Genomic DNA, 25893 nt, shown 5'->3' with positions numbered 1-25893 from the left:
GCTAGGAGAAGAGGGAGGACAGGGGCTGGTGCGGGGCGGGGCTCCGAGAGCACCGTGAAGCGCGGGAGGTTGCCGTGAAAGCAGGTGAGGAAATGAGAGGCCAGGGGCCCCGGGGCTGTGCGAGAGGCGGGAAGGGAACCGCGGGTAGGTCCCCGAAGGGGGCTGGGGGGACGCACGCTCAGTCTCCTGTGGCACCCGAGAACACGGACCCTGAGGCGGTGGGACGTGACGAGGAAGCCTGGCACGAAATCCAGCCCTGTAGCAGGCTGGGGGGGCCTCCACGTAGCGCGCGGGAGCCGCACTGGAGCGGGCGAGTGGGGAAGGCGCCGCGTCAACAGCCGAGGCGGCGAGGCGCAGTCGAGTGCGCGTGCGCGGCTCGTGAGGGCGGGGGGGGACGGGCGTGGGCGCGGGAACGAGCGTGCGCGCGGCCGGGAAGCCTGGGCGGCAGCTCCTGCCTGGAACTGCAGCGGCGGCGGCGGCGGCAGCCCGTCCTTGCTGTAAAGGCTGTGGAGGCGGCAGCTGCTCTAGACACCTGCGGCGGCGGCGGCGGCGACCCCCGGCGGCGCGGAGATGTGGCCTTTGGTGGCGGCGCTGTTGCTGGGCTCGGCGTGCTGCGGTGAGTGGTTCTGGGCTCCCAGCCCTGAGGCGGGTGCTCCGCGCTCCCCGCGGGCGGCCCCGCAGCGTGTGGGCTGCGCCCCCGCCGGCCAGGCGGCGCCCCAGAGAGGGTGGCCGGGGCTCGGGGTGCGCGGGCCCTGCGCGCCCGGAGTGGAGACGTGGGAGGGCCCTGCGGGTAATCGGGCGCCCCCTTCCTTCCCTCCTTTCTCTCTTCTTCCTCTTCCCCCTTGGGAGAGCCGGGTTCATCTCCTTCACCCCATCTGAACCTCAGAAAGCACACATAGATGAAGCCTGGAAACCGCGCAACTCCTGGAAACCTAAACTGTAAAGAAATCGAGGGCGAGACCGGAGGCGAGGGGGTGGCAGCTGCCACGCACCCCCTTGTTTCGCACCCCTCTCCTTTTTCAGTGCTTGCACGCATTTGGGGATGAAGCTGGGAGAATGGTAGGGCCCGGGCCTCTTGTGATGAAAGTGCGCATTTTGGTGAAGGGTTTTTGCTCTACTGCTTGAGCATCGGATGGGAAGGACACAACTTTCATTCTGACCCACCTTTTATCAGAAGAATCTTCTGGCCATGTATTTTTGTTTTTATGGTTAATTGTAAAAATAAGCTTTCTGGAAACTCTTGTGACCCCCTCCCCATACTTTATCAGCACTTCAGTATATTACAAATTGTAGGTTGAAGTTTTCCCACTTTATTTGGGGGGAACGTTTTACAAGTTCTCAGGATTTCGTCTGAAATATGAGGACTTATACTCAAGACAGAATACATGTGCAACAGTGGGTTTTGGTGTCTTTTCATGGCAAAGATGTCCCCTACTCACAGCTTTTGGAATACATTTTGCTTTTTAAAAACGCGTTCTTCCTCCGTACAAACTGAGGAGGGAATAGGAATTGTCATGGCTCTATAGTGCCTGTCACACTTTTTTATCTATAGAGCCCTTTGTGAACTTTTACTAAGATTCCCAATTGAGTTTGAGCAGAAGTAACAGCATTGGTTACGTTTATCCCAGAATGCTAAACTAATTTGATGTTAAGGTAATTGTTAGCCTCAGCATGCCGTGCATAAAGGTTTATATATCTTGGAGCTATTTACAAGATGCTCATAAGCCCTGCTTACTCCTGTCCTCTCTCCAGGCATCCTGGATCTTGAGCTGTTAATAATCAAGATTCTGTTATCTAAATGATGTTTGGTGTTTCTGTCTACATCTTTAGTATGCTTGTTGCCATTACTACCATTATAGCTAAAATAATGCTGCTTTTACATATCTGTTGTGTAATCAGACAGTGTTCATGTGAGCCAGATGTAAATGTGAAATAAAATATCACTACTTCGGATATCAAAGCTTGTTGGGACAGTATAAAGTGTAAACCATGTACTATTTTTAAAATAGGGGCCCTGTTTTCATGTAATTTTTTTTTTTTAAGATGTTGGGATGGTACATAGGAAGTCTGTTAGGCCTTCTTTAGTTACAGTTAAGGTCACGTTTAATTAACACTCCTTTTTGTATAATATTAATGCATTTGAATCCCTAAAGAATTCAGAATTTGTAATATATTATTGTAGCTATTAACCTAAAAAACAGACATTATGCATTTGAGTTGTGTTGGGTGTTGAATATAAAACAGAAAGTGATAATTGTCATAAGATAAAATGGAATTTTGTATATGTTTAGTAGCTTCAAAAGAACATGTATGGAAACATGTTAACAGTCTCAGAACATATGTACTTATAATCCAAGAGATTTGGGAGATGGAATTGAAAATCTCGAGTGAGTAAGAAAGTCTTGATTTGTACATTCATTTGTACTGCAGTTTGGTTTTGCTTTCAGTTTCGTTTATAATGAAACTAGTGGTCAGTGGTCATTACTTGGTAACCTTTACAGTTTCATGACTTTTGTGGAAAGGAAGGTATCTCAAATACCCTTTACAGCCAATGAAAGGCAGACTGCAGCCTCCTGTAATGGTTTACAAGATACAAAATGAATAGCCATGTCCAATTATACTTGGTTTAAAAACACATCAACAATTTTAGTGGTAGTCACTAACTAGTAAATAGAACCTTACATAAATAATGTCAGTGATATATATGAGCCGTATTTAATGGTTGGATAATTTTTCTTTATTCACAGTAACTTCTTAAAATCAGGCATAGTAAAATGATTGATTTTTACAAAAAAATTTTATTGTCTAAATATTGTAGTAATTTGACTTGTTTAAATGAAAGTGTTTTCTTTCTCCTAAGGAATATATTATTTTTAAACCCAAGTTGCCATTTTAAGGGAGTAAATGCCTATTTAAATGTCCTTGTTTATGAGGCCATCCCAGCAGTCTGGAGGCAGTGTGTTTAGAGCCTTGCATTAAATGCCTGCTATTAGGACACTAGCTCATGCTGCCATTGCTGTCATCCCTGTTTCAGGGATGTCTTATCTTTGCCTTGGAGGTGTAAAGGGAGAGTTGAAAGGCCAGGTTCTAAAGATGAAAAACAGGTGTCCCTCCCCCACTCTTTGATAAATATTTTAAGTACAAAATAATCACTTATTTTATCAAAACAGTCTGTATTCTTTAAAGTGAATTCACCTATAGTTGGTGAAGTCATTGTTTTTAATAAAATAATGTTCTTTGATGTAATTTTCAGACAACCACTTTACCTATCTTTGTCTTTTATGTTTTTGTTGTCATAGCTTTTTATATAAGATACATTTGTACATTTTATATCTTATGTCTCAACCTAATATAGTACACCTTTGGGTTATCATAAAGTTACTTTCAGTTTATGTATTACAGCAGGTATTTATTCTACGATAAATAACAAGAATAATATAGTATAGGATCAGTTTTGCTAAACTCCTTGTAGTACTAACATAGAAAATATATAGTATCCAGGAAATCTTATTCTGATATCAGATTAAACAACAATGCCTGGATTTTCCCTTTTTGTGGTTACATGAAATTGAAACAGGAACTAGAAGCTCCACCTTCTTCTGAATACTTCATTCCAGACCCATAGAGCAGTTCCATAAGATTAAGAATCTGCTCAAGCCCAGGATTTGATGTTTAGATTGGGAGAATTAATGTACTTGACTGTCACACTGATAGGTTAAAAGGCAAGGCAAGGGGTTTGGCAAGTTCAAGATCTGTCCGTGTTGCTTTATTTTAAGCAAATGTGAGCCGGTGTTACATTGCGAGCTCTTTGCAAGGTTCTCTTGGGCATGTAAACAAATTTCAGATTGTATGCCTTTTAGTAATTTATGGTGGAGTTTGCAGAAGAAGAGTTGTTGTTTTTATGGCTCAGTGGTACTTAATGTACTCGAGGTTCTTCATAAGGACATAATCCTGGTTGTCAAAGACTTTAAACTGCTCTACCCGCTGAGTTCTAGGCTGACCACTTCCATTCTTATAAGGAAACCTTTAAATGCTATGGGAAGGTTACTTTGAGTCAACAGTGAGTAATTTGGGGACAGCCCATTGTACGCTAAACTTTTATTTCAGCCTCCACTGAATAGAGATCTGACAAGATCTTCCTTTTGGTACCTAACTTGAATCAGTCCAAGAATCCAATTCTTCATGCCAGGGGCTACTTCCGAGGGAGAAACTGGTAGGATTCATTTCTGGCAGGTGTCTTTCCTCAGGAGCTTTGCTTCATTTATCTTAGCAGCTTCTGGGGTTTTGCACCCCATTCCTGAACATTCATTCTGAGCAGGTAGTTAACTTCGTACTCTGCTGCAAAAAATAGTGGTGAGTGTTTTGGACTCTCAGCTGCCCTCCCACCATTACTAAGCTAATCTAACTATCTTAGACAACTTCTTCTCTTTCTCCTCCCTCTTCTAGTTTCAGAAGAATTCCTGTTCACCTTCCCAATGGCATGACATATGCACCATTTTGAAGACCTGCTCAATCAGCTTATTCTTCAGACTTGAATCTTAGCTCTTGCCTTCTTCATTAACTCCTTTCGCTCAGCTTGCAGCCATGATCAAGCTTTACCCCATACTAAAAACAAAACCCCAAGAAAAACCAGTTGTTGCATTTTCTCTTTGCATTTTTGATTAGTTAATTATGGTACTGGGATTTGAACTCAGGCCTCGCACTTGCTAGGCAGGCACTGTACCACTTGTGCCTCATCCCCAGCCTTCTCTCTGTGTTCTTAATATGTCAGATTGATTACTGAAAGAGAATTACTGTCACTTCTTTCTCCTCATACTCACTTTCCATGGGCAATTTCCAAGTTACCCTGCATGTCCATTGGCATTACTACAGATAGCTAATTTTCAATCCAGATGCTGTTTTTTACTCATACTATTTCAACATCTATTTTGTCCATGTTAAGTTCCTTCCTTGGAGTCTGCAATGGTAGTCTTTTTGCCTCTACTACTTCGCTCACGTCTTCTTCTTACTTCCTTGACATGTTCCCATTTGACTACTTGCTCCGTAAATATCGGTGTTCCCCAATATTCTATGTCACCTGCTCTATTTGCTTTACAAGGACTCTCTGGCCAATCTTCTTTATGCTCACAATTTCAATTTCCAGCTATATTCTTAGTGATTCCCTAATCTTCATAGCTCTGACCCTTCTTCTTAGATCCAGATCCATATATCCTGGGACCTATTGGATGTCTCCACTTCATTTGTACCACTGGCACTTTCATTCTCAGATTATTAAATGGTGAAAGAATGTTCTTCCCAATTCTTCAAACCTCTTTTCTCTGTAATTAATCTACGATCCAATTAGTTCTGCATACTGTTTTCATTTTTCCCCTTTTGTCTCCCTCACATCCCACATCTGACTTCTGTTGAGCTTGCTGTTTTGATATTCTTACTGCCATTTTTAGGCCTTCTCTCCAGTTGTCATTTACGTGGACTGTTGCAGTTGGTTCTTAATGGATTTCCCTTCCTGCCCTCAGTCCCCCTCTCATACTGCTCCCAGTGTTACTTTTTAACATAAAAATAAATTAGTGATTTACTTTGTATTCACACACAAGGAAGACTTAGTTTTTTACCCATCTTTCCAGCCTCATTTCCTAGCATTCATCTGATAATTTTCTGCTTTCAGTTACTCACTTCATTCCTCTCATGCATGTTACTTATTCTATCTAGAAAGCCCTTTGATTTCCACAAAAATCCTACTTATCTTTCAAGGTCCAGTTTTAATACTGTCATCTAAGAAGATTATTCTTAGACATACTCATGTGATTTTTGGAGGAAATTATCTATCCAAGCATGCAACTGACTTGAAATTCTCCATTAAAATATATAGATTCAGGAGTCCATAATCAGGTTGATGGAAGTGAGAAGCAGTGGAAGATTGTCTTGAAATAATAAAAGAAGAGTGAATTTTCTCCCATATGACTTTTAGATTTCCTATCTTGAAATTCATACTTTAAGCTTCTCACTTTTTTTGTTTGTTTTTTGGTAGTACTAGGGTTTGAACTCAGGTCCTTGCACAAGCATTCTACTACTTAAGCCACACTCCTACCCCTTTTTTGCTGTAGTTAATTTTCAAATAAGGTTTCATGCTTTTTTGCATGGGGCCAACCACAATCCTCCCAATCTGTACCTCCCAAGTAGCTGAGATTATAGGCTTGAGCCGCTGCACCCTGCCTGAACTTTTTTTATTGATGAGAAATGTATTAAATCCAATATTCTGGACTCTTGGTAATATTGTTAGGATTCCAAATTGAAGACATAGTATTATAATACTTGGCAGTAGGTGCAGTGGCAGCATTTGAGCAGGGGCAATGGGAGCTGTAAGAAAGGGACAGCAGTTAAGTGGTGGCGATCTCCTTGGCTCTGTGGCAAGAAGGGTGAAAGGAGGCACTGTAGTTCCTTTTAGCACTGCCTTCGTTTGTGAAAGGTGCCACCATGACCGTTTCATTGGCTCAGTAACCGTAACAAAATCTCCATGAGGTAGATCCTCTCACTATTCCGGTTTTGTAGCTGAGGACACTGCCTTAAGCAACTTACCTAAGGTTGTACATGCTGGAGCTGTGTTGATCAGGGTCTGGCTCCAAAGTATATGCCCTTAGCCACTACACGTGCCATTCACCCAGGGAAGGATGTGGGCCTCTGAAGGCTGGGGAACAGCATGTGCTTGGGCATGGAGATGAGAGTACATTGGCTTATTCCTGGTATTACAGGAAGGACATTGAGATTGGAGGTTAGTTTAGCAATGATGAAGTATAGGTGAGGTTGTACAGGAGCTTGAAGGACCTCATTTGTAATCCATGCTAATGCATTTAGAAGGGGGAGAGGTGTCAGTAGACCAAAAGGTACATATTTGCATTGAGAACAGTTATTTTGGGGACTGTGGAAAATACATCGGGTTTGGGATGGAGAACTGTTGAGGATGAAGGCAGGAAGCCAGTCAGGCAGGAGCCAGTGATTCAAAGGAGAAAGGGTCAGTGTCTAATTTCATTCGTTCAACAAACATTGGGTTTAGGAACCATTAAACAGATTGAGCCTACCATGAATATTCCATGACTAAACAGAAGGAGCAATCTAACCTCATTTTTAGATCTGTGTCTGGTTGATTGGCAGATAATAAAAAATACTTTAGGGAGGTGAGGATTTGAGAGGACTGAAGAGGGAAGAAGTAGGTTTTGGACATGTTAACTTTTAAGTAATTGCGGTACATCCAACAGGAATACTCAACAGTGCAATTGATTATTCACGTTCTGCAGTTTTTGGAGAAAGGCAAAGCCTGCTTCAGTAAAAGAAAAAGTTTTAGGCAGTTAAAAACATGGGAGCAAGGGAGAATATTTGGCCAGGGGTGCCCTTTTTGAAGGTATTAGGAGTACTAACATTTACTGGGAGCCAAAAAATAGATTTCAAGAAAGCAAGCTAGGATGAGGTGGACAAAGCAGGTGGGAATTCCTAAATCAAAAATACCGTAGCGGTCAAAGGACAAGAGCAAGACAAGGCAACGAACTTCCCACTGTCTCAAGAACTCTAGAGAAGTCAAGACAGAAAGTGAACCATGCAAGAGCTGGAGTGGTGAAGTAATGGAGGGCACAGAGGTAAAGCCCTAGTGTTGGGGATTTAAGGAGTGCATTGGAGGTGAACAAATGCATATAGATTATTATCTTAGGATGCTGGAAAGAGAAAAGTAGTGGGACTTTTTAAAAGTTGATGAATATTTGAGCATTTAAAAAAATAGTTGGAAACACACTCTGTAAATTGCTGAAGGGGATGCAAAGGCTGACAATCAACTCATGAAAGTCCTCGAGATATGGGTTGGAGGCAGAAGTGGAAACTAGCTCTCAGATGACAAGATTCATTCTGTTAAGGAGGACGTGGGAGGAAGAAAGGTGTGGACAGTTGGGGTTTCAAGTAAGGTAGGAAGTGTTAGAAACTTCTGGCTACTTCACTGAAGGACTCAGTTTGAATTAAGAAGTAGGAAGCAAGGGCTCCTTGGAAAGTACAGGAGAAGAGGCATAAGGAGAGTGGTTTAAGAGTTGTTAAAAAGGAAACAAAATTTACGTGGAACTTCTATCAAGGTATAAGAGTAAGGGCCCAGATATTATGTAAACTACTTATCATACTTCATATGAGAATTGCAAGTACATAAAAGATAATTCCTACATTTTTCATCATTATTAAATTTCCTTTTTAAATTTTTTAATATATTGTTGTACTGGGGGCACATTGTGACATTAATAAAAGTTCTTACAATATATCATAAGTTGAATTCAACTCCTCCAACATTCTCCTTTATTCCTCCTCCCCCCCCCCCCTTTCCTGGAATATTAGGCAATTCTCAACGAATGTTGGTTGCATTTAGATTTCTGAACTAGATTTATGTTCTGTGACACCATGAATCAGACCCCTCTGCAACTACACAGCTGTTTACAAAACAGGTCTGGGATGTTTAGTATTGGTTTTCTGTGTTCATGGAAGTCATGGGGTCCAATACTTTTGGCATTTGATATGAAATAATCTCCCCGTGTTATTTTCTGATATATCTGTAACTCTAGCATCATTCTTGGTTAAGATTTTCTGTCTGATTTAGACTGGTCTAGGCATATCTCGTTTGTTTGGAATTTTCTTATTCATGTTAATTCTCTGTGGTCCTCTGTTTACTTCCTGTATTCTTGATCTTTGATTCACTTTGCTGTTTCATAGGAAGCAACAGGCAGAAGAGAAAAACCCCAGAATCGATCATTTACTACTTAGTAGGGTTTTTTTAACATAACATGTTTACAGAGGACAAGTTGTAGTTAACACATAGAATGATATTTTTGGAATACTTTTACTTATTATTAGCACAGAGGTTATTTAAATCACTGTTTATTCAGGTCATTTTTATTTTAAATTTTACTGCCAGCATTTATTCTACTTAAATTGCTTCATCTATGAAATGTTTTTATCACAAAAATAATGCAATGCAATTAATTCTTTCCACGTTTTTAGAACTTTTTTTTTTTATTGGTGGTACTAGGGCTTGAACTCGGGGCCTCACACTTGCTAGATCGGCACTCTACTGCTTGAGCCACTCCACCAGCCCTGTTCTTTTGTGTTGGATATTTTCAAGATAGGATCTTGCCAGTTAGTTGCCCAGGTTAGCTTGGAACTGCAGTCCTCCTGATCACTTCCTCCTGAGTGGGAACACTTATTTTCTAAACAGAAGTGGTGAAATTTTGAAGTGTTTGCCAACCAATTCTTACTAACCTAGAACCTTCTCAATGTTTGACAGGATAACTGAGCTCTTCACAATATCTTTATGAAAGAATAATTCTTAAAATTACTCATAAATGTAATTTTTAATTTTTTGAAATGATGACTAATACAAATAAAAATGGACATAACAAAAGTTTTGTTTCACTCCTTAATTAAAAACAAATCAAGAAGACAAAACCCTTATAAAGAAAATTTGGAGGAGCAGACACATTTGTAGGCAAGCTATAATGCTGAAATGAATTTCCTAATAGATACAAAATTGCTCAATACCCTCAGGACAGTAAAATGAAAAATTTTGAAATCCTGACTTCCACCAGGTGGAAATCATTTGCAAATCGAAATTTATTTGTATCTCTGGACAGACATTATTTGCATCGCCATCAATTTTCTACAATTCACAATTTCTACAAAATTGTGAATAGCCTAAAGTCAATAGCCCAGGCTCCTATGATAGAATCCAATAATTCCAAAGCATCTGCTAGGCAGTGCTCATCACCCTACTGAAAGGACACTCAGTATAATATCCGTTTATTTTAAAATCTATCACCATATTTTCTGACACTTGCTTTCCTTTTTAGTTCCCACAACATCTCCCCTTTAATCTCTTCTTGCACACTGTAGTTTCTCCCTCTGAGTGCTTCTCTCTCAGGGGAAATAATTCACAACACCAAGGTTTTGAAGAGTACAGTTGAAAGTCTAGGCTTTGCCTGGGGCTTCCTAATATTTGGATGACTAGAAATGTATAGAACTGAAAAGAGGTGAGCTGTAGATGCCCATAAGGCTGATTCAGAGTTAAAATTCCCCCAAAGATAACAGTTTGGAGCAGTCAGAGAAGGTCTAGATCATTACATTAAGTGCTACATTCTCTAGTTTTATTGTATCACCCCATAAGTTTATAGCATAGTATTACTGATATGTTTTCTCCTTTGATGCTCACCACATTCCATCAAGTAACCCAGTGCTTGCTTTTGATCCTTTTACTTATAGAGTAAACCAAAGCATAGAAAGATGAATCAGTTAATGTTGCATATCAGAAAATGTCAGACATAGAATTTGTACTGGGGGTTTGGAGTATTTTCTAGGGTCATATTGTACTGTGCGTCCATACATACCCTTAATTTGATTCCAATTTATATAGAAGGAAGAAATCTTAAGGATGAACTATTAAAGTTAATGTTTTTATATTTATTAGTACTTTGATTTTTGAGGAAAAAGTCAACTACTTTGATGGAAGAGTTGATAAATGGCTTAATAGTATGGAAGACAACTAGAGTTTCTCCCCATTCTTGTTTGTTTTATTGAATGGCCAGTGCTTGCCGTTCTGCCGCTCTTGTGTAAGGCAGCTGTTGGCAGAATGTGCCACTGAGAAGAGCTGATGGAATATACCCTCTGCCTTAGCAGAATCTTCTCTTGATTTCACCTTATCTTTTCACTTTTTGAGTGGCTTAATGGTTTCAGAGAGGAAGAAATACCTGCAACTTACATTAGGAAATTATTTTGTAGATTCAATGAAAAATGGGGGAGGGGAAAATACCATTCAGATGTATATAATCCTTTGTAAGACTTGTATACAAAATGTCTGTTGCTGTCTGTATTTTGCAGTGGGAACATAGCCACAGAGAATGTTGGTTTTTTTCTTGTTGTAGCCTAAGACTTTCTATCCTCGTGGAAAGATATGATTTGATTCATCCGACTTATTTTGTATATTAAAGTATAGAGCCATTTTTTTTTTTGGAAATGCAGCATGAAGGTAGAGATAAATTCCCTATCAGTTTAGCCAGTTCTATTTAGAAGTTTATAGAAGCTGAGAGTGAAAATAACATTGGGTTTGGTTTTCCATTCAAATTTTTCCCATAGTAAGGACAGTATTTTCCTATATATATATCAGTAGGCAGAAATGATTACCTCAAAGCTTTTAAGATACTATACATGTTCCAACACAATTGCTGAATTTATTCTGAAGATGCATGGTAATGTATACTTTGCATGACTGAGAATGAATAAGAAAAGTTATAATGTTGTCTACCAGCTGTGCAAGTTAATATTGAAAGCATTTGTTTTTGTTTTTCACCTTGTTGGCCTTCTCTGTGACTGTACTACTTGCTTAAATGAATGATTATTCTTCATCTTAAGGATTTGTCACGTACCTAAGATTTATAATATAAACCACTATACTATGTATCTCTATAGTATCAGTATAAACACTATATTTATAATATAAATCTTTATAACTAATGTTTTTCTTTTTCTTTTCCAGGTTCAGCTCAGCTCCTGCTTAATAACACCAAATCTGTAGAATACACCGCTTGCAATGAAACTGTCGTCATTCCATGCTTTGTTATTAACGTAGGGGCACAAAACACTAAGGAAATGTATGTAAAGTGGAAATTTAACAGAACATACATTTTCATCTATGATGGAAATAAAAACAACTCTACTGCAGACAAGAACTTTTCCAGTGCCAAAATCTCTGTCTCCGAATTACTGAAAGGAGATGCGTCTTTGAAGATGGATAAGGATGATGCTGTTGTGGGAAACTACACATGTGAAGTAACAGAATTAATCAGAGAAGGCGAAACAGTCGTAGAACTAAAATACCGTGTTGGTAAGTGACATGCTTTGGATATGGTTTGTCTCCTTTGAAACTCATGTGGGAACTTGATTGCCATGTGGCAGCGCTGGGAAGCGGTGCCTTTAGAGGTGATTAGGTCATTGAGAGTGGTTAAAGCCTTTCTTCAAGGAGATTAGTTAGTTCTCCAGAGAATGGCTTGTTATAAGCCAAGTCCATCCTTTGTGCATTTTCTCTCTCCCAGGTGCTAGCTTCCTGTTCCTCCCTTCCACCATGTTATTGGGCAGCACAAGGCTCTTCCTAGGAGCCGAACAGATGTTGATGTCATGCTCTGGAACGTGTCAGCTGTAGAACCATGAACCAAAATAAAACTGCTCTTCATAAATCACCCACTCTCCGGTATTGTTGTTGCAACAGAAAACAGACTAAGACAGCATCCTTTTGATTTGTCCTGCTCAAACTAATCCTATTAGAAAGAGCAAAATGGGACGAGGAATTCCTTTGTGCCAAAAATGTAGACTACTACTAATAGATGTTGATGTAATGTTTAGCAGCTTTATCACAAGTTCTACCGTATTTACTCTTCTACTTTTTGCAGTAAAAGTCATTTGATGTTTGTTCATTTGTATGTTGTGTGGTTCTCAAACTTTTGGTCTGAGGACTCTTCCATTTGGGTGATGGGTCCTGGGGTCTTCTACTCTGCATTTCTGTTTGTTACCATCAAAATTACTTTCTTTCATGTGATTATTTGTTGAACTTCTTTCTAATTGTTAGTTTTTGTTTTATTTTGATTTGTTTTATAATTGTCCACTTGACTAAAGGTTACCAAAACTCAGTTCCCTTTGCAGGGGAGGGAGAGGAAAATCAGGAGATTGAAGACCAGGTTATCATGGATGATTCCTGGAAACTTCTGTGCTAAGCTCTCCTTTCATGTTCTTTTTCTTAGCCAAGATGTGGGAGAACTAGGAATACAACTTAATCAAATTTGAGGTGAATATAGTGCCCTGATTCTGCTCTCGTCACACACTCGTGTTGGTAGATTGGGTAAAGCAGTGACATTAGCTGAAGTAAAAGTCTTTCTTTTTTTCTTTCTGTACTAGCTTTAACCACATAGAAGGACATTCTGACTGTTTTTAAAACTATTTAGAATCACCAGGCATATTGCTGATTTGGGGGACTGACCATTCTATGAGAACCTTTGCTCTGGATGGGATCAGAACATTTCAATAGAATCAAGTAGTTTCCTTCTATTCTTCTAGCTTTTGTTGAATAAATGTCTATTACCAGATTGAGACTAGGGTGTTTAGTTTGATGAAATATTTTGTCATAGTTTAGGATTGGGAGTCAGGAGATCTCAGTTACATACCCTATTCAGCAACTTACTATTCACCTATGTGATCATGAGAAGTTACTCTACTGAGTCCAAGTTGCTTCATCACTAAAATGGGAATGAAAATAGACATTTTTGCTTTTATGTGTCTATAGAATCTGATGAGCATCAAATGAGATCCCACATTTAGAAGTTCTCTGAAAACTGATGTGTGTTGCAAATGTTACTCGTTTTCCTGCAATGTTTATTTTATAAGGTGTCAAATTGCTGAAACTGGCCTGGAGTGTTGTGAGAGGGATTTGTGTACAGGGAGGAATGGGCAGGGGATGTCTCCATAGGCAAGGAGAATTTGGAAGGCTTTTCTGCTCAGAAACTTCACTTATGTTGTAACTTTACCATTGATACTCATTTGGACTAAGGAACTCTTTCTTTAAATGTGTACCTTTCCAGGGGAGAGGTCTAATCATTCAGGCATATGCACTGTGATGACCAGAAGGAGATAATCTAATACCTAGTTAGAAGTTTTCTGAGAGAATGTACAGTTTCATGTGAATGAAGAACAAGACGTGGGACACAGTAACTTGGAGGTTACTGAGAGGGAAATTATAAATGTAGGATCTGAACTTAAAGACCAGAAGAGAGAATGAGGTGAATGGGAGGGGAATGGTAGTATCCGAGATAAAGACAGGGTTTATAATCTTGTGTATGATTATTTTATCTTTCTTTGTTTTCTAAATACCCTACAAAAATAAGAGATAGGATTACTTTTAGGGTGATTAAATGAGAAAACATTATTTCATCATAGAGAATGTAGAAAATTCTACCATAGGTTTGAGACATTTGGCATTATATCCATTTTTACTTTTTTTTTTAACAGTCCTGGGGTTTGAACTTGGCCTCATGCTTGCTAGGCAGGCACTCTACCACTTGAGCCACTCCACCAGACCCTCACATTTTTACTTTTTGAAATAATTATTGATTCACAGGAAGATTCAAAGATGGAGAGGTGCTGTGTACCTTTCAGTTTCCCCCAGTGGTGTATCTCCTGTAACTATAGTACAGTATCAAGCCTAGGAAGTTCACAGTGGTACAATATATATGAATGATTCTCTGACATTTCATCTTGTGTAACTACCACTGCAGTTGGAATATAGAGCTATTCCATCAGAACAAACATCTCCTCATGTTAACACTTCATAGTCAGGCACACACACACACCCACATGCACACACACCCACCCACACACACACACACACACACACACACATACACACACACACACATACATACATACATACACACACACATACATACTTTTAGCTATCCCTAACCTGGCAAGCAGTAATTTGTCCTACAGATCTGTAATTTTGTTATTTTCACGATGTTATGTCAGTCAAATCATACAATAGATGACCTTTCAAGATGACCTTTGGCTTTTTCACTCAGCACGATGCTCTTGAGATCTGAGTTGCATGTGTCAATAGTTTTTGTTTTTATTTATTTTTTTCTACTGAACAATATTCCATGGTATAAGTGTGTCATAGCTTATTTAACCATTCACCTGTTGCAGGACATTTTGATCATTTCCAGTTGGGGGTGACAACAAATGCAGTTGCTATGAGCAGTTGTGTACAGGTTCTTACTGAGATATGCATTTCACTTCCCTGGGATCGGTGCCTATGAGTATGATGACTGGGTGATACAGTAAGTGCATGCTTAGTTTTTAAAAGACTGAAAACAGTTTTTCAGAATGACTGTTTGGTTTTACATTTTTATTAGCAGTATAAGAGTGATCTAGTTTCCCCACATCTTTACCATCACTATTTATAACCACTTTTGATTGGAAAAAAATAACCCTCAGCATAAAAAGATTAAATGAGGCAGGACTCTTTCAGAGGAATACATATTTGTTATAATAATGATACTTAGCTATCCTGTGGACTTTGGCGATTTAGGCATTAGAGATCATTTTTACTATGCTGTGGTTTTTTTTTGCAAACATAGACATAAATAAGGAATAGAGAATTCCTTAGAGAATTGAATTCTCCATAGAGAATTGAATACCATTCAATGGATTGCAAGTACTGGTGACCATTTGTTGTTTGTAGAGCATTAAGAGTGATTAAGTAGAAACACTGTATATCAGACATAATTTTATATGCCTCTGATGTCAGCATATAGTACAATACTATAGAAAAAGTATAGGACTTGAAAGTTGTTCATTTATCCTCCCTTCCTCCCTTCTTCCTTCCTTCCTTCGTTTCTCTTCCTTTCCTTTCTCTTTTTTGAGACAGGGTCTTGCTGTGTAGCCCAGGCTGGCTTTGAACTCTCTGTGTAGTCCAGGCTGGCGGGGAATGCACTATCCTTCTGCCTCAGCCTTCAAGTGCTGGAATTACAGGTGTGCCCCACCATGCCAAGCTTAGAAAGCTGTTTTTCTGTACTTCATCATTTCCTAGTTTAAGAAAACTTGGAAAAGAAATTAAACCTTTCTGACCCTCAGTTTTTTATCAGCAAAATTATGCCATCTCTATCACAGAGATGTTTGAATTTTAAATGAGATAACAGCTACCTTCCTTAACAAAGGTTTATTGAGTGCCTACTATGTGTCAGGTGCTGTGCTATGCACTGTGGATTCCTTGATGACAAAGATGTTATCCATGAATTCAGGAAGTGATTATAGTACAACTAACAAGAGTAAAATAACCTAACATTTATTTGAGGATATGCAAGATGCTTTATGTATGTCATGTCTTGTTCTTCTCAAGAACTCTAGCATATAAGTGCACTCTTACCATTTAATTAGGGAACGTAAAAGAGATTCACAGTATGTGTTAAAGGCCAGAGTCTTAGCCAGAATTTTCTCACCTAGACCTCTCTGGCTTCAAAGCCATCATGGTATATATTTCCTGTGAAAACGCATTATAAATGAGCAAATACTAACTGTAAATAATGGTATTTATAAAATTAATTATTAATATTTTTATTACTTTTGATACAAAATCTTGGAAACCTTACCTTTCTTTTATTCTAAGTATGTAGGGCCTTAGGATTTTATTGAAAGGTTGGTTCAAGTTCAGCAGAGTTGCCAATTCCATCTTTGTCAAGATGCACACTCTATTTATTGTGATGACATGAATGCATTGCAAGGTCCTTGTGTTGGTTTTTTAGTGCTGTACAACAAGTACCTACAAACACAGCAACTTAAAAGAATACACTTTGATTAGGTCACAGTTTTGTGGGTCACAGTTCTGATCATGGTGTGCACTGATCCTCCATGCCGAGTTCTACAAGGCTAAAGTCGGAATATTGACCAGAATATATACTTGTCTGGAATTTAGGGTCCTATTCTAAGCTCACATAATAGCAGCAAAGTTCAATTCCTTGTCACCACAGGACTGAGGTCCCTGCTTCTTTGCTGGATGTCTGCCTGGGACTTCTCTCAGCTCCGAGAGACTGATTCCATTCCTTGCCACACAGCCCTTGATATTTAAAGTGAGGACAGGACAGTCTTGATCTTGTTGAATTCCTCCCATGTGTTGAATATATTTTTCCAGGAAGAACCCAAGTCCATTTAAGGAATCATTTGATTAAGTCCAAGCCAACCTTCTCTCCCTCAAGGATAACCTCCCTTTCTAAATTAGCTGATGGAAGCCTTAACTGCATTAGCAAACTCCCTTTTCTAGGTGACTTAACATAACCATAGGAAAGAATTCTCACATGTTCATAGTGCCACTCATACACAGAAGAGAGAATTACACAAGACACTTATGGGGGACCACTTTAGAATTCTGGCTTTGACCAAATCATAGATGATTGGCCTAACCATGTTAACACATCAGAAAGGCCATCACAGTTCTGAAACATCAAGTAAGAATTTGGTTTGAATTTTAATGTTATAAATTATGTGCCCTTTCATGGAAAGTAGTGTTTGCTGTGTTTGTGGAGGTTTGCATGTATATGTTTGAAAGAGAGACACAGTTAACTGCAGTGGTCCTTTCTTTTCAAGTTGTACCATTTTTGTACAGAGATACAGAAGTGAGGTCCTGGGTCCTAACATCAGAGAAATGAAAGCTTGGGTAGTAGGGGGACAGAGTTGTCAGTCATAGCTTGGGTGGAATAAGAGTGTGAATGCCTTTAAGTTACCTTTCCTAATCCCACAATTAGATTCTGTTCTTAGTCCATTTTATGCTTAAGTTTCTTAGTACGATAGAAATTCAGACCTGAAAGGGACCTTCGCTAAGTGTCTTGTCTCATGCTCACTTCCTTTAGAGAGTAAGAGTTAATGTCATCTGACAGTACTTCTATAACAAATTAATAGATTAGTGGACGTATAAGTGGTTTCATATAAAGCATTGGGATTTTTTCCCACCTCCCTTCCCCGCACCCAGCATCTCAAGTGGTTCTTTTTTGCTGTTGTTTTGGTTTTGGTTTGCTTGGTTTTGAGACAGTTCTCACTGAGTAGCCCAAAAGCTGTCCTCAAACTCAAAATCCTCCTGAGTTTGGGATTATAGGTAGGAACCAGCACACCCAGCTCAATTGATTCTTAAATATCCAATTCAGTGATTCTCAAATTTCTCTCACCATAACAAATTAGAGAGGTGATGTATTCATAGCAGTGATTTTAAACAAAGAATCCTGACCATCCCCTATCCATCATTACCGTGAGGGAATGTGAAAATCTTGATGTGGTAGTGAGAAGGGAGAGTGTATGAAGCTTGAATAAACCCTCAGGTGATTCTGATAAGCTCTGGCTAAGAATCACTTCATAATGGTTTTGTCACATAATCTCACTCTCTGTCATTAAAATGTCCTCTTACATTCTCATTATTTGTGCATAGACTGTCAGTGTCATCAAGTAGACATCTAGTCTGTCTTACCACCTAATTCACAAATTATTTCTTTTACACCCCAGGCAGTTGGCCATTCCAACTTGTTACCAAAAGGGTTGACACAAGGAGACACTGTTACTTCCCAGAGGTCTTAGTCTGTTATCAGTTATTTCCAGTTCTTCCTTGTGCCCAACTAGAACTTGCTACCCTGTCATTTCTCACTCACTGGAGGGCTGTTGTATTTCTTCCAAATTTATTCTTATCTAGGATAAAAGTCCCTAGTTCTATCAGTCATTGCTGAGGATTTCAGGATCCCCATTCTAGTTATCTTCCTTTGGGGAAATTCTCTGTTAACAACTTTAAATGTGACAAGCAAGACTGAATTCAGGATGGCATTTGTTGGTCACATTCTCCTACCTCTCAAGGTGATTGCTGCCATTACTTTTTGAGAAATCTTGCTTCTTTTTAACCCATTCTCCACATGACTACAAAAGATTTTAAATCTTTAAAATCTTTGAAAATCTTTTAAAATGTCAGGTCATTTTCGTTCCTTCTTTGAAGCCTTCCATTCACTTGTAAATGGTCTTTGAATAAAATCCAAACTCTTTTAAGCTGTTAAGACCCATCATGATCTTCTCCCAGCAAACCCGCCCGTCTGATCTCATATCACTAATTTCTAGCCATAGTGACCATCATCTGGCTCCTTGAACTTGCTGTTCCTTTGACATCTCCTCTTCCCTGTCTTCACATAGCAGGCTCTGTCCCACCCAAGGTGCAGTTCCAGTTCCTCTCCCCCAAAGGCCTTTCTCTGCTGCCCCCAAGATTCTGTTCTTCTAGCCCTGCCTGTCCTGGAGCTCAGGACCTCTGAACTGCTCACTGTTCACTCTAGTGCCTAGAGGAGAACCCATACATGGTGGCTTTCAGTGAACTCTAGTGGGATAAAGGAAAAATTGCTGACCAGCATTGAAAGCATCTCTTAGTTTTATTAATAAGTTTCTATTCATATACACTAAGATTGTTTTACTGTATAGGGGGAGAGGTTAGTGAATTCATTGTCAGCTCATCTTGAACATGACAGACTATATCTGAACAGGCTGGCTATATCTGAAGGTAGAGCTAGCAGAATTTGCTGCTCAGCTAGAGTAGGATGCTACCTCTGAAGCATCCAGTGAACTCTGAGATTTTTCATCCTGAGCAACTGAAGAAATGCAGTCACCACTGCTGAAATGAGGAAATCTAAAAGGAGAGGTTTGGAGGTGAGATAGGGTTAGGGGGATAACAGGAGTGAGTCTGGGACATGAAAAGGTAAGATGCTGCAGTTGTTAATTCACGTGCCTCAGTTTCCACAGCTATGAGGGACTCTTAATTTCTCATGAGGATTTGAATATAGTTAGTACATACAACTTAAAGCAAAATACTAGAGGAAGTGGATAGAAAAAAGTGAATTAGGCACAGTTATTAGGTCACAAAGCTTTTGCAAATCTTTTGGGCATTGGATATAAAAACTGAGGCATCATGTACAATATTTTTTCCTGATAGGATTTTATTTTGTGTTGAAGTGCATTATCAGTCATACAGCTGGAAATTATGGTATTGATTCAGAGTACCCAAGAACATCTCTCTCTTGGTATAGAATTGCAACCAAGGAGCATAAAAAAGTTATATTCCATTCATTCACTAACCCGTTTTATGATTATTATAATTTTCAACAGCATACATACTGAGTCTCTACTGTGGACAAGGCAAAACATTGACTTCTGCAAAGCTAACATCACCAAGATAGAATTTATTATATTCTGGAGATTAATGTAATCATTTTATCAGGATTTAACATTATACACTTAATACAAGAGATGCACAGCTATCATTGTGAAGTGAAAACCCATGAAGCTACTCACAGACTGATACCAAGGGTTAGAGCAGCAGAAGAGTTCAATGCAGAATGCTGATTTCAGAGAAGTGCCAATATCCAAAAGGGTTCTTCAGCTAGGACATTCCCCCTGTACAGGCAACCTTTGAAAAGCTTTCAGTACATATACTTGGCTTTATTGTTAGAGAAGAAATCTCATAGCTAAAATTATAGTCTTAAGGCTTTACAAGAGGCAATTAAGTTTAATTTTTTAAAAGTTCTCAGTAAATCTTACTCTGAGTCTTAATATCTCAATTTCCTTCATATAGATGTGTGGGTTTATTTTCGCCCTATGAGTAACATGTGACCCACTTAATAACAGCTTTCTTAATAACCTAGTCTTTCATGTTTACAAGGAAGTATCCTGTCAAAGTCTAATTATTAATGAATAGGTCTTCTGTTCCAGAGTCAGTGTGAGAAAAAGCGGGGCCCTTGAATCTTGGTATCTTGGTCCTAGTCACACAAAGGGAAGGGGACCTAGTATACTGAGAGCTCCCTTACCTGGTCCCCCGAGTCAGTCTTTATAGGAACACTTGAAGGTAATTTGGACACTTTACACACATGAGTACTCAGCATACAACACATAATATTATAATTAACCGTTGCTGAACACTTATGCCATCCTTTGTTTTAAGGCCTTGGCATATGTTAACTCTGCTAATAATCACAACAGTCCCTCAGTGGGTAGGTCCTGTGTTATTCCTGTATGACAGTTGAGGACTCGAAAGATCAGAGGTGTTCAGACATCATCTGTGGTTAACATGGATTGTGAGCCACAGTTAGGTTTCAGACCTGGGCAGTGTGGCCACAAAGCCCTGTCCTCAGCTGCTATGTTGTGCTGCCCCTTCCATAAAACAGGAGAAATGTGGGGAGAAACACTGAAGTAACTGGAGCTTTTGGTTTCCTAAATAAAATTTGCTATATAACTAAATTATAGGTATAATTTATTTATGTGTGTGTTTGTAAACTAAGGCCACACCTGTAGTTAATCATTTTAATCTTCCATCTATATAATAAAAGATACATTTGACATTTTTAGCAGTATTTAAAATGATTGTACTAAATACTAATTGTGATTTTTGTTTTCTTTTTCCTCAGTTTCATGGTTTTCTCCAAATGAAAATATTCTGATTGTTATTTTCCCAATTTTGGCTATACTTCTGTTCTGGGGACAGTTTGGTATTTTAAGTAAGTATTTCTGTTTTTCATTTGTGTTTTAGCAATGAAAATGTTATTTCTAGATGGCAGTACTAGTGAAATGTTCTGTGTAACTAAGTTGTATTAGGAAGAGTGTTACTGAAATAAGAATTGCAGTTTGAATACTAATCATCTCCTTAAAGTATATATTGTCCCCCATGTTTTGCTATGGTTCTCCACTTTCAATTCCTAAGATGGTGTATCTTATATCTTGTTGTCTTTTTTAATCTCTTCAGAATGAATAGTAGGAATACCATAAACAGCAATACCTTAAACTCATGGTGCATTTCCATGTTTGCGTAGATCATTTTATTTGATAAACACATGGTCATAGGCTACTTTAGTGAGAAGACAGAGTCAGATACTCTGGAACATTAGGACTCCCCTGCCTCATTTTCCCAGTGAGAACTTGTCTATAGACTCTTGCCCCCATGGAAAACACTGTTTGTGCCGTGCTTTGTCACCCTCAGTGTGCAGTTCTGCAGCCCCTCAGGAGACAGCCAGGGACAGCTGTGCTCGTTGATCTTCCTTTGCCATGACAGCCAGATAACTATACCTCTGAGGGCAAATATCAATGCTGTACCAGATTTGGCATCAGCAGTCTAGAACTGTCATAATGAGGTAAATAGGTTATATGTATTCTGGTTAATGTTTATACTCAACAATGTTTCCATACCAGTTTGGTAAAGTAAAGGTATACATAAACTGTTTAAGTTTCTCTAAGATTTCAAGAGTCTAGAAGTTATCTGAGGAAATTTGGTTTACATAGTATACTCGGCTATGGTATATATATATTTTAACCATTGAAAGTGGATTGGGAAGTTGTTGGTCAAAAGACATAAATTATTGTAAGTTCCGAGGTGACAATTCAAAGTTTCAAACTTTTAAAGTGTATGGTTTGCTCCCGTTCTTCCTAGAGCAGCCTAAAGTAGTCTTTGAAGACTGGGAAACACCTATACAAGCAGGGAGTAAACATTGCTGGTTTAATTTATTCTGCAACCTTTAGAAAAATGAAAGCTAGGATATATTGTAGTGGATGTCCTATGGTACCTTACATGAATCCTCAGAAGGTGAAGCAGTATGTATCCTCCATGATACATAAAAAATGGAAGAGAGATGACTGATTATATATTTTGGGAGCTTTTCCTAGTGTATAACACACTAGGCAAATGCTTAGCTATTTTAGAGATGTTTTCAGCTTGTGCCTAAAAGAAAAGGGGGAAAAGAGGGCTGGCAGTGGCAAGTGCTAATACATTTCACAGTCTTTACCTTCATGACAGGGTCTAGACTTCTCTTGGAAGTTATCTTAGAATTTCCATAAGTCTTTTATTCCAAGAAAAGGAGTGGTGAGCCATCAGGACCTGGTCATTATCAATATTGTTAGGAAAGGATTTCAGCCATACTGGGGGACTCAGGTAAGGGCCAAGTCACAAGGTTTGGGCAGGCAACTGCCTTTTTTTTTTTTTTAAGGTCATGAAATTATGTTAAGTTTGGATTGATAGAAGTTTGCTAATGATATGAAATTAGTGATCTGCACCAGTAGTAAATAGGTTCACATTAATCATATTTTTTTAGAAACCTTCACCATTATTTTCCTGAGTTAAAAAAGTAATACAGTTGTTTTTCAGTATCCATGGGTAATTGGTTTCTGGACCACTCCCCTCTTGTATTCCAAAATCCATGGATGCTGGAGTCCCTTATATAAAATGGCACGGTTTTGCATGTAACCTATCCACATCCTCTTGTATGCTTTAAGTCATCTCTAGGTGGCTCATAGTACCTCATACAATGTAAATGCTATGTAAAAAGTTGTTAAACCATATTGTTTAGAGAATCATGACAAGAAAACATTGATATGTGCTCAGTGCAGGTATAATTTTTTAATATTTTTTATTATAAGTGGGTTGAATCCATAGATGTGGAACTCACAAATACAGAGAGCTGGCTACATGTATCACTTTAGAACAGCTTGTACAAGGTAGGAAGTTATGGAGAAAAAAGTTATCTGCATTCTCAAACTTAGAAATAAATTATTGGTATAATCTAGTCAATTTCCTACTTCCCTTTCTCCCTCTCACTTATTTTTGTTACCTTTTTTTTTGTGGAAGTAAAATTTGAACTTGGGACCTTGTACTTGGTAGGCAGGCTCTCTAACACTTGAGCCCCACCCCCAGCCCTTTTTATTGCTTTCATCATTAACAAGGGTCAGCCTCAGACTGTGATCCTCCTTCCTACAGTCTCCTTTGTAGTTGAGATTTTCATAAGCATGTCACCACACCCAGCTTGTTTGTTGAGATGGAGTCTCACTAGCTTTTTGCTTGGACTGGTTTGAAAACACGATCTTTCTGATCTTTACCTCTTGAATAGCTGGGATTACAGGTGTAAATCACCATGTCTAATCAGTTATCTTTCTTTAAAAAGAAAAAAACCATAAGTTGAATCATCCATCTTAGAGACTTGCATGTCCAGATTTTCCCCAGTGTCTTCAGAAATCTTGTTATGACTGCCTGTGTTCTGTTTTTGTGGATGTAGTATAATTTACTTAACTCTCATCTTGATGGATATTAAGGATATCCCAATCTTTTTGATATTGTGAAAGTAACTCTGCTAAAGATAGTGTGAGTCTAGAGACAGCAGAAATATTTTAAGCTTCTAGATATACACAGTCATAACGTGTTCCAGAATCTTTGTATCAATTCCAACTACTGCAGGTGAGAATGTCTGTCTTTTACCTCACAGGCCTGGCATTATAATTCTAAAACCTTTGGGTGAAAATTATCTTGATTTAATTTTTATTCTTTTTAGTGATGTTGGATGTTCTTTTTCGTATTTTTTCACCAAGTCATATTTTAAGGAAATTAATCTAAGGAAGTATTTTAGTGGAATGTTTTTGTTTTGGCTCATCCTAGACAGGTAAATGTGGTGTATGTGTGTGAAAGAGGAGCCTCTCTACTTGAGTCTCCCAGCCTGGCCTTATATTTTAAGGTGTTGACAATGATGGTGGCTTAATATTCATGAATCTCTTGCTCTGAAGGAGACTCACTGTGCCAAATATTTTATACCTAACATCACATTTATTTCTCCTGGGGACACTGTGAGTATAGATACTACTGTTATTCCCATTTGCCACACTCTTCAGATGTTTCCTGGTAGTCCTGGGAGTGGAGGCACTGTTTACTACTGCACACCATTGTCTCCCTGTCTTGAATTTCTTTGCATGAAGGATGAACCTGCATCTAGGTACACACCCTGAGTGGGTGCAACTGTCAGTGGTAGAGCAGAATGTTGACCTGATTTGTTGATTTATTTTATGAATATGCATTGACGGGATTCTGGCAGACTGCTGGCACTAGGTTAAATGCTTGAGGTGTGGAAGTGAGCACACATTGCCCCTGGCTTTGCAGCCCCCAAGTGTCAGTCATCATGGTCAAGGAGACTGTATGTCTGCCTGTCCTGTGCCTAATCTGAATCTAACTTTTCTTTTGGTGTCCTTTGTAAGAGGCCTCCTGGTTTTGGCCTGGGCATTTCACCAAAGAGAAGAACACGTCTGTTTTCCACCTGCGTGGTACGTGTTTCTTATGATCCAATATGTGACAGCCCTTTGATATTAACAGTAACTCAGATCCATGACTTTTACTTTCTACTTCTGAACTTTTCCTGACCAGCTTTTATGGTTTATACTTGGTTATAGGACATTTCTCTCAGTAGTGTTTCTAGCTTTGCATGTGAGTCTTTGTGGTCCAAGATGAAATGTAGACCTTTGCTAGGCTAAAATTTCAGTAAAGACAGCAGGTTCTATCCTCATTTGGGGAGAAAGAGTTTCTTCACTCCAGGGCTGTGTCTTATACTACATCTCAGGATGTATCAGCCCTGCTAAGGAAGAAGCCTAGGAGGACTTCTCAGCTCCCGGGGCCACACCAGGTTTGGTGAGCCCTGAACCGTGTTTTGAAGACAAAGGTCTCTTACAGGAAATGATACACCTTTGCCTTTGCCTTTGACTCACAAGCTTTTAAGAAGAATCACTGCTTAGCAAAGAGGTCAAAGATTACTTGAATCAAACACTGAAACTTAACCAATAGTATTGCTTTCTGACACTGCTTTTGTTCCAAAAATCAACACACAGTTTGTCACTCCACTAATAGTGAAGTCCCAGTGGATTTTCATGGTTCTTTACTCTCTCATATTCTTTCCATTGTTTGGATGGTTGATTTGCCCACCTTGTCCTCTAGTTCCAGAGAGATTAGGTCCAAGTATATAAAAACAACTGGATAACATTGTGAAGTTCTTTGTCATAGGCCTATCTGTTACTTCTTTACCCTCCCTTGACTTTTTGTTGTACACAGAGTCTTTGCTTTGCACAGAACTGTGAGACCACAAACATGTCCACATAAACTAAAACTCTGCAGTCATCATAATGAATAGAAAAATTGCTGTTGTACAATGGCCTTTAAAATCTTTTGTCAAAACATAAAAACTCTCTTTCTATCAGTAATACCGACGTTGGAAAATAGAAAAATAGTAAAACTAATATTTAGTACATGGAAAATCAATGTGAGAATTAAAGTATTTTTTTAAGCATAGTTTGAACAATGCTTGCATTCTTTTATAACCTTGGATACAGAGCATCATTTCTGTGTCTCAGTGAACAGACAGACTACTTCCTAAGTTTGGTTCAGCTTCCAGCATTTTATCCTTTACTCATTCAGCTTCATGAAATAGCTCTCGGAATTCCCTTAATGTGACATATTTTGGGCTTTTTTTTTTTTTTTTT

The 25893-nt window shown here is 39.0% G+C and overlaps 1 protein-coding gene across 7 annotated transcripts in view; it reads left to right on the top strand.

Moving 5' to 3' along the window:
• Positions 1-406: 406 nt before the first annotated feature.
• Cd47 (CD47 molecule) overlaps positions 407-25893 on the top strand; it is a 48358-nt gene continuing 22871 nt past the window's right edge. For all 7 annotated transcript variants that reach the window (XR_002212860.2, XR_012447932.1, XR_012447931.1 and 4 more), the window contains exons 1-3: positions 407-616; positions 11546-11893; positions 21024-21113. Coding sequence is in view for 4 of the 7 variants with exons in the window: in XM_020170961.2 (XP_020026550.1) it covers positions 571-616; positions 11546-11893; positions 21024-21113 (484 nt within the window). In the remaining 3 variants the exon portion in view is untranslated. The remainder of the gene's footprint in view (positions 617-11545; positions 11894-21023; positions 21114-25893) is intronic.

The sequence above is a fragment of the Castor canadensis genome, chromosome 5, assembly GCF_047511655.1.
Source record: "Castor canadensis chromosome 5, mCasCan1.hap1v2, whole genome shotgun sequence".
NCBI classification, from domain to species: domain Eukaryota; kingdom Metazoa; phylum Chordata; class Mammalia; order Rodentia; family Castoridae; genus Castor; species Castor canadensis.
Note: the sequence above shows the minus strand (reverse complement) of the source record. Positions and strands in the feature narration are given on the sequence as shown.